Here is a 9,116-nt window from a genome sequence, read left to right as displayed (position 1 = left end):
GCCCCCGTAACGCAAAAAATATATATAATAATAATAATAAAAAAATATCAAATTGAAACTAGGTTCCTAAATAAGAGCCTTCTTATTTTTCTGCTTTTCTTCCAATGAACTAAAACAAGTTATTTTTAGAATAGTAACATCTCTTTGGCTTTCTCTATGGTGGTATTTCAATAAAAGTTCTTCCTGTTGCAGGTCATCCTCACTGGTTCTGGTCAATCTTTGCATTTTAAATATACCCCCCAACAGAAGCTGAATTTGTTTTTAATTTCTTCTCTTTAATGCAATGCTCTTCACAAATTAGGAGTAAGTTTAACAGGCAAAAACTAGTTGGTGTCTTTTTCACATCTTTGTCAAATTTTAAACCTTCCTTCCTTCCTTCCTTCAATAAATACTTGTTGAGCATACACTGCACACCAACAATAAAAGAGTTAATAAAATCCAATCACTGAGTGCAACATACTCATAGAAGTGGAAATAAGGAATTGAAGGATCATTTATTTAAATGAAATAGAGACTAGAATGACAATAGAAAAGGTCAACAAAATTAAGAGTTGGTTTTTTGAAAAGATAAAATTGACAGATCTTTAACTAGACTAACCAAGAAAAAAGAGAGAGGACTCAAATAAATAAAGCTATAAATGAAAAAGGAGACATTACAATGGATGCCTGAAATACAAAGGATCATAAGAAAATACTAGAACATTTAATATGCCAACAAACTGGATAATCTACAAGAAACAAATAAATTCCTAGAAACATACAACTAACCTAGACTGAATCATGAAAAAATAGAAAATCTGAATAGACCAATAATGAATAAGGAGATTGAATCGGTAATTATAATCTCAGCAAAGAAAAGCCCAGGACCAGGTCGTTGGACCCCTATCATACGCTATACACAAAAATCAACTCAACATGGATTAAAGACCTCAACATTAAGACCTGAAACTATAAAACTCCTCAAAGAAAACGGGGGAAACTTCTTGACATTGGTCTTGGCAATGGTTTCTCAGATTTGGCACCAAAAGCAGCAGGCAATGAAGCTAAACATATATCCAGGACTTTTTAACATAACTTCCAGGAAAAAAATCAAAATAATGAAAAATGAGCACTTACTACATGCTAGGCTCTGTTCTAAGCATCTTTTAATTCTCACAACAATGCTGTGATGTAGGTACTATTATCATCTTCTTTTTACAGATAAGAACACTGAGGCAGAGAGTGGTTGAGTAATATGCCCAAGGTCACACAGCTACTAACTGGAGTTGCTGGAATCCGAATCCAGGCAGTCTGGCTCAGATTCTGTGTGCTTAACCACAACATAATACTATGCTGTGAGAACCTCATGCTTCCACCTTCCAGCAAAAAAAAAAAAGGAATTTTTAAAAAAACTATTAAATGCATTCTAACTCCAATCAGTCTGAAATTAAGCAGTCATCAGAGTCTCCTTCCCAAACAAACCAGGGAAGCCAGTTTGTGAGAGGTATTAGCACACCAGAATCTGATTCTCAGAAAAAACTAAGAATCTAGTGACAAAACAAACCTCATTCATGTTCAAGAAATACACTTTTCTAAACTTGGCTAACAGAAATGTAGAATGTGAATTTTAAACAACAGCAAAAGACATCAAAGCTCATTGGAAACTAAACATTAATAAATTTATCAGGGGAAAAATTAGCATCCAATCATTAGAATAAGATAATGTAAGGAAAAACTTTATCCTAAGATAACCAGACATTAACACTGCATAACAAAGTTTGCAAGTCAATTATTTCTGAGTACCTACAATGTGCATGTTATATAATGAATGTTCTAATACCCAACAGATTCTCAAGACATGATAACGGTATGCAGCTGACTACGTGTTTCTTACCATGAATAAAATAACCACTGTCAGGGAAGAAATATACAGACAGAAATGGCTAGAGAATTTGTTAACTCTATCCCCACTTCCAAAAAGGACCAAAGCACGCCAAATTTTTGTAGTAATTGTTTGGAGGAAATCTATGATGAAAAAAATTCAAGAGATTTACCCTTATGAGTAAATAAATAACAATGTTTCATTGACATTAGCATCATACATTCCAGTCCTGCTTTGATATAGAAATGCTTTGTAATCTGTGTTGCCTCTTAACTTCACAGCCAACTCATCTTCAAAATGGTTTTAATAATATATGCTTACCTTATTACACAAAAGATTATCAGTTAATTAGTATTTATAAAAGATCTAGAGATAAGTAGATTATGTCAATAACACTTTGCAGTCTCATGATACCTCTTATCCAAGAAACTCAAGACTTACCAACTATTACACTGACAACATACTCTGTTTTTCTTGTGTTATTAGTGGGAAACATGGGCAAAAAGATTAAAATTTTGACCAAGTCGCTACAAAACTCAGTAGCAAGTCTCTGAAAATAACCTGAATCGCTTATCACATATTGTTCTAAACATGTACCAATGGTCTGAATTACAATTTTACGTTAATTATCTTTAAATATTTTTGATCAAAAAATATGGATTTTTATGGGTTCCAGTACACCAAATATTCCGTATCATTTAGAGACAATAATGTTGGATGTTTTTCAAAGTATTTACTATCTACTACACTGAGAAATCTTATTCAGAAAAACTACTGTTTCAGGGATTCGCTGGTGGCGCAGTGGTTAAGAATCCACCTGCCAATGCAGGGGACATGGGTTCGAGCCCTGGTCCAGGAAGATCCCACATGCCATGGAGCAACTAAGCCCACGTGCTACAACTACTGAAGCCTGCAGGCCTGTGCTCTGCAACAGGAGAAGCCACTGCAATGAGAAGCCTGCACACCACAACAAAGAGTAGCCCCCCAACTCGCTGCAACTAGAGAAAGACCGCCTACAGCAACGAAGACCCAATGCAGCCAAAAATTAATTAATTAATTAATTAAATTTAATAAAGAAAAACTACTGCTTCAAAATTATCTGAACCCATAATCTGTTAACCAATCAACTTGTACCATTGTAAGTGATGGAGAACTGACCGGGTCTGAGATGTCCACTTTATTATAATAATTTAAATAGTTAACATTTACAAAATGTTTGTGCCCTTCAGACTGTGTTATAGTCATTAATTATTGGAACTGCTCAACATTTATTTGAGACTATTCAACGTTATTTTCATTTGCCCAACAGGGAAAAGAAGCACAACCAGACGGGATAACTTCCCATGGGCATCAAAGCAAAAGAAGGAAGAGTCTGCTTACCAATGACAACTAATCTTCATTCTAGAGTTCGATAATTATTGGTTTTCTAGGTAGTGATGAAAATACCCCTCTTTTTCATATATTTTACTCCCTCCTCACCAATATGAAGCTCACTTCTCAAAATAATTCATAATGTTTTAAATACATACATTTAAACTAAAAAACATTAAACAATATCTTTGAGGTAGAAAAATGAACAATTTAGAGACTCAGAAGTTAGTTGAATCGACATTCTGTTCCTGGACTAAACCAAGGAACCTCAATACAAATAATTTTCTGTCACTGCCACATACTCATTAATTTTAGTTAAATTGATTAGCAAAATTCTGCAGGACTTTTATTATTTGTTTTCTATTTTAAAAATCAATTAGGAACTCCCACTACCAAAGGATCACTATATATTGAGAGTGTCTGATTTTAATAAGAAAGAAAACACTCAATAATGCATGAAGATGCAATAAAGATACTCCATAAGTATTTTCAGGACAAAAGCAGTAGAAATTGTCCATTAGAATTATGAATGCTTTGCTATATAAGAGGGGAAAAAAACCTAAAATCTTTTCCAGAGGTCAAAAAAGATGTACATTTACTCATAAATAATTTTGACGTTTGAAACAATGATTTGGTATTACTCCACCAGTCACCTTTTTCATATAGAAAGATATCCTTGGGGCAGATTTCCACGTACAGACTGGACACTATTAAAAATCACCCAATTATGAAAAACAACAGTTAGCATGCGGGTAATACTTTATGACAGATTGGCATAGTTAAGGCTGAAATAACCTATTGAATCCTACAAAAGGTCAATGGAGCTAACTTCCCATGGATGTTGTATTTTGGCTTTGCTCCTCTCTGAGAAAGGGTCGTTTGGCTGTGCTGTCACCATGTCTTTTCGACTTTCTAGCGGATCCAGGAGGCTCGGCTCGCAAGCTGGCGCTGGTCAGCTGTCTGGTGGAAGAACAGGCTTTGGGGCTGGAAATGTGTGCAGTGGGCCAGGAGCAGGAAGCAGCCATTCTTGTCCTCTTGGGAGCATTTCTTCTGGAGGAGGTTTCTCTCATGGTGGTGGAGGGTTGGGAAGTGGCATCTGTGCTGGTTTTCTTGAAAATGAGCCTGGCCTCCTCTCTGGGAATGAAAAGGTGACCATGCAGAACCTCAATGACCGCCTGGCATCCTACCTGCGTCATGTGTGTGCCCTGGAGGAGGCCAACACCGACCTCGAGCAGAAGATCGAGGGCTGGTATGAGAAACATGGACCTGGTTCTGGCCAGGGACTTGCTCATGACTATAGTAGATATTTCTCAGTCATTGAAGATCTTAAAAGGCGGGTAAGAAAGATGGATACTTTTACTACAGGCTTCGGGTGTGCATAACCTAAAAAATGACATAATAGAAAATGTGCTTAGCAAATTTATGTGGCGTAGAATTTGCTCACTCTACATTCCCAGTGCTTAGCACACTGCCTGGCAATAAAAATTTGTAGAATTAATTAATGAAAAAGAAATTGTTTCCAAACAGATATAATTGCTTCACTGATCTTATATTTAGCTCATACTTTTTGATCAAGAGTAATAAAAGTGTCTGTGATTGGAAAATCTTACACTTTGGCTCTTAAGCTCTGCAGAAAATCCAGATTTCTTTAGTGTAGGAAAAAATGATACTAAAATAGATGCTTGATGGGTTAAGTAGATAAGAATCACACTGAAATCTGGAGTCTCCCTTGACTTTGGGGACTTAACATTTCACACCATCTACCCTGTTTAGATTATTCCTGTGACCACCTGTAATGCCAGCATTGTTCTACAAAATGACAATGCCAAACTGACCACTGATGACTTCAGGCTGAAGTAGGTAGACATAAAGTAATTAATTATAATAAATGTAAAAATACTATGGAGTAAAGAACATAACTTTTGCTTTAAAAACCAACGTGTTTTTATAAAGTCAGACTAGATCACTACATTAAATTAAATTAAATATGCCTTGATAAAAAAGCTATCATACATTTTAAACAGTATTTTTCTTCAACGGTTAAGCACACTGGATGCCAAAAATCAGCTCTGAAGAAACAACTCCTCCAAAATAATATTCATAAATCAGTAGGTATTCCAAAGTGTTTCATCACTTTGCTGTCACCCATAAGCTTCAGGAGTGTGTACGGAACATCGATATCTTCCAGTATATGAAATGTCTGAAAAAGTTGTGCTTTCGACCTGCCAACTATTGTAATTCTCAAGCACTTTAACAACCTCACAGGTATGAAAATGAGCTTACTCTGCGCCAGAGCATTGAGACTGACATCAACGGTCTTCACAGAGTTACGGATGAGCTGACCCTTTGTACGAGCAACCTGCAGATGCAGGGCGAAGCGCTCAATAAGGAATTGACATACTTCCAAAAAAGTCAGGAGGAGGTAAGGAACCCTGCAGAGTGCCTCCCTATAGTATCTGATTTCCTTCCTCAAGTCCACTGTGTGGATCTCAATCAAAAGTCTACCTTGAGGGCTTCCCTGGTGGCGCAGTGGTTGAGAATCTGCCTGCTAATGCAGGGGACACGGGTTCGAGCCCTGGTCCGGGAGGATCCCACATGCCGCGGAGCAACTAGGCCCATGAGCCACAACTACTGAGCCTGTGCTCCGCAACAAGAGAGGCCGCGATAGTGAGAGGCCCGCGCACCGCGATGAAGAGTGGCCCCGCTCTCTGCAACTAGAGAAAGCCCTCGCACAGAAACGAAGACCCAAGACAGCCAAAAACAAACAAACAAATAAATAAATAAATAAAATTTCCTGACCGCCTCTCACGTCGCTCATAAGCATTTGCTTACACTCTAATACGTAGGCTGAAGGGTTGAAAACCACAAAAGTGTTGTAGAAATGCAAGCATGTATAGCAGAAGAGATTAGACAAGAAAATGATTTCTTATTTAAAGAGGGAAAAAGTCTTGAATCTGATGAGGCATTAGAACAAACTTGAAAAATGACACGATGCCAATTAGGGATAGTGGTGTAGGTGTAAGTATAGGTTTCCATGGTGATAAGCACTCCTACAGTTAAGGCAGTGTCATGATGTAATGACTGGGATCTACAACAGCAGGCTTTTCCCAGGTGAAAAACATACCATCTGGAACCTCAGTTACCAGAATACAGGATAAACAAGCTGCTGATTCGAAAATCAAAATCCATAGAGATTTGGTCCAGCCAGAGATTACAGCGAATATTCAGTAATTGAAGAATTAATGAGTCAAGCAAGAAACCTATACTCCTCAACCTCTTTCCTATAGGTAATAGTTTTGTGGGATTTTTAAAATAAAACCTAATGCATCGCAACATATACATAATCTTGCCTTCTATTTTTTAGGTAACTGCTGCTAGGGATCAAAATTTGGGAGCTATTTTTCAATGGTCAATGACATAGTGGTTATTGATTACCTCAACTTGTCATTAAAAACAAAAGCAGTCTTCTGTTCAAAAGGGGGTTGTATTCCAAGAGTTGTTTATAAACTTTTCTATGTAACAAACACATTTCACACTTACCATATGTCACGTATGATTCCTGGTCCTTTACGAATATAATTTGTTTAATCCTTACGACAACTCTATGAAGTAGGAACTAATGTCTTCATTTTACAGATGAAGAAACACCAAGGTACATAGATGTTAAGTAATTTTCTCAACATCACACAGCTGATAAGTAGCCAGATAATAACTGGGGAGGTGGAAGTGCAAAAATGTGGCTCCAGGATTCTTTAGGCTCCATGCCATGCTGACCTTTGGGAACTTGAATATATTTTCTTAGAAACAATGTTATAAATAGCTATAAAATTCCACACTAGCTTATTTTAACCACACGTAGCTGACCTGAAATTCTGCAGATCTGTTGATGTACTATCCCTGGTTCCCACCACAGTATCAATCAGAGTAAGTGCTTGATAAATGTTTGTTGAAGTTAATATAGAAAGGACATACCACTAATGACATTGGCACTCTAGAATGACTTGGAGCGCCCAACAGCAGGAACATAGGTGTTCTCCTCTCCAGCATTGCCCACGTTGGCCCCGACAGCTTTATGGTGGAAAGGAATTTGGACTAATGGGCCTTATGGAGGTGGTCAAGTCTTTGGCAGCAGGTGACAGATGGAGTCTTGGTTTTAGCAGCAGGGCAGCAGCTCAAAACTTCAGCAGCAACACTAGAGAGAGAATCTGGTTTCTACTGCTGGGTAGCAGGATATAATAGAAGTCTGTGACAGAAGATGGTGTGAGGTACGTAGTGGGATGGCGAGGTGAGCTGAAAGGACCATGCTACACGGAAACTGGGTCTGTAACTAGGGCAGCTGTTTGTACGCAAGGGAAGATGATAAATAAGCCATCAGCAACCTAGAGTCTACAACTAGGTCAACTATGGAGACAGTAAATAATCTCTATTGTTTCTTAGTAAAAACAAGAAAAAAAAAGTGAATTATTTTTCTGACACTTTCTCAACATTGTGAAAGTTACATAAGAGAAGACTTGCTGTGATCATATAAAACACAACAAAAATTATTCACAAGTTCTTTGAGATTAGGGACGGTGACTTGTCAGTTTTATTCCCAAGATCTAGTAGAGTATTTTTTGCAGATGTTTAATTAATAATTGATAAAAATTGACTTATTACTGGTATATAAGATATAAGCTAATAATATAATAATAGAATGATAAATGATAAAATAAAATAATAAGATAAATAATAGAATGATAAATTATAGAATTATAAATAGAAATTAGGTAATAGAATAAACAAACAGAATAATTGATAAATATAACAAATTGAATAATAAACAATAGACTAATTAGTGAATAGAGTAATAGGTGAATGGTAAATGAATGAAGCAATAACACCAACTATTATATTATATTCTGAATATATATATTCAGAATATATATATTATATATATATTCTGATTATATTAATCAGAAACAATGCAATGAATTTGAAATAATCATATTACCTTGTTATACAATATATAATGTGAGCAATTAAGAAAGCAGTTATTAAACTTATCCTTTCCCCAAAATAACTTATTCTGAAGCTATCAAAATTCCCAAATCTAATTTTGAAAATCTTATGGTGCAGCAGGAAGACATGACTCCAGTTTATTCAGACAGACATTTTGCTCCCACTTCCTTTTGGAACACAACATCAAAATCTACAAAGAAATGTGATGGGGAATATTCTTTATCTTATGAATAAATAAGCAAATTAAAATGCAGATGCCTTGGAGCTTTATTTAAGCAATACCACTAACTACTTTTAAATCTTAAATCATCACTCTGGGTCTTAATTTTTTAATTTTAAAAGAAATAAATTGGTCTAAATTATTATGCATTCTTCATCCCTTTCTAAGTGCTAGAGAATTATTCAAAACTTGCCTAAAGTCTTTGGACTAGATAGCAGAAAGTGCATATAATTTAATAGAAAACACTTTAGAAATATTCTTATTTGAACCAATTTTTAACCACTTTCCCAAAGCATTGGTATGAAAATAAGCTTTATCTACAGAACAGAATGGAGGTCAATTGCCCAGTTGATGTTTTGAAAACTTTGACGAGTGCTGATCTATAAATGAATATGAAAACCAAATTGAAGAAAAAGACATCACAAAATAGCATCATGCCTCAATGCCTTTCTACCTCACTTTCAAAACAATCATTTTCTTCTAGGTTCATTTTAACAAAAAGAATCAGAGAAAATAGAAGTACAGTTTTTTCTCTGTTTTAACTTAGTTTAAAAACCTTTTAAACCTTAATAGAATATGGTAAAAATCCATCCCAACGCAAAGGGGCATCCAAGCATCTAGCCAGTCAGGCAACTACAGATTTGGGCTGTGCAATTTAAATCCTCT

At 36.0% G+C, this 9,116-nt stretch overlaps 1 protein-coding gene across 1 annotated transcript; it reads left to right on the top strand.

Annotated features, from left to right (window-relative positions):
• Positions 1 to 3,978: 3,978 nt before the first annotated feature.
• LOC132511913 (keratin, type I cytoskeletal 26-like) lies at positions 3,979 to 5,092 on the top strand. Its single transcript, XM_060135728.1, has 3 exons — positions 3,979 to 3,984; positions 4,354 to 4,569; positions 5,006 to 5,092. Exons 1-3 carry the CDS (start codon positions 3,979 to 3,981, stop codon positions 5,090 to 5,092), a joined length of 309 nt encoding a protein of 102 aa, XP_059991711.1.
• The last annotated feature ends 4,024 nt before the right edge of the window (positions 5,093 to 9,116 follow it).

This window comes from Lagenorhynchus albirostris, chromosome 20 (assembly GCF_949774975.1).
Source record: "Lagenorhynchus albirostris chromosome 20, mLagAlb1.1, whole genome shotgun sequence".
In the NCBI taxonomy this organism is placed as follows: domain Eukaryota; kingdom Metazoa; phylum Chordata; class Mammalia; order Artiodactyla; family Delphinidae; genus Lagenorhynchus; species Lagenorhynchus albirostris.
Note: the sequence above shows the minus strand (reverse complement) of the source record. Positions and strands in the feature narration are given on the sequence as shown.

Excerpts from the sequence above, each read along its gene's own strand:
- LOC132511913 (XM_060135728.1), top strand. Across the intron at positions 4,570-5,005 it reads TTGAAGATCTTAAAAGGCGG|ATTATTCCTGTGACCACCTG; the intron begins GTAAGAAAGATG and ends TACCCTGTTTAG.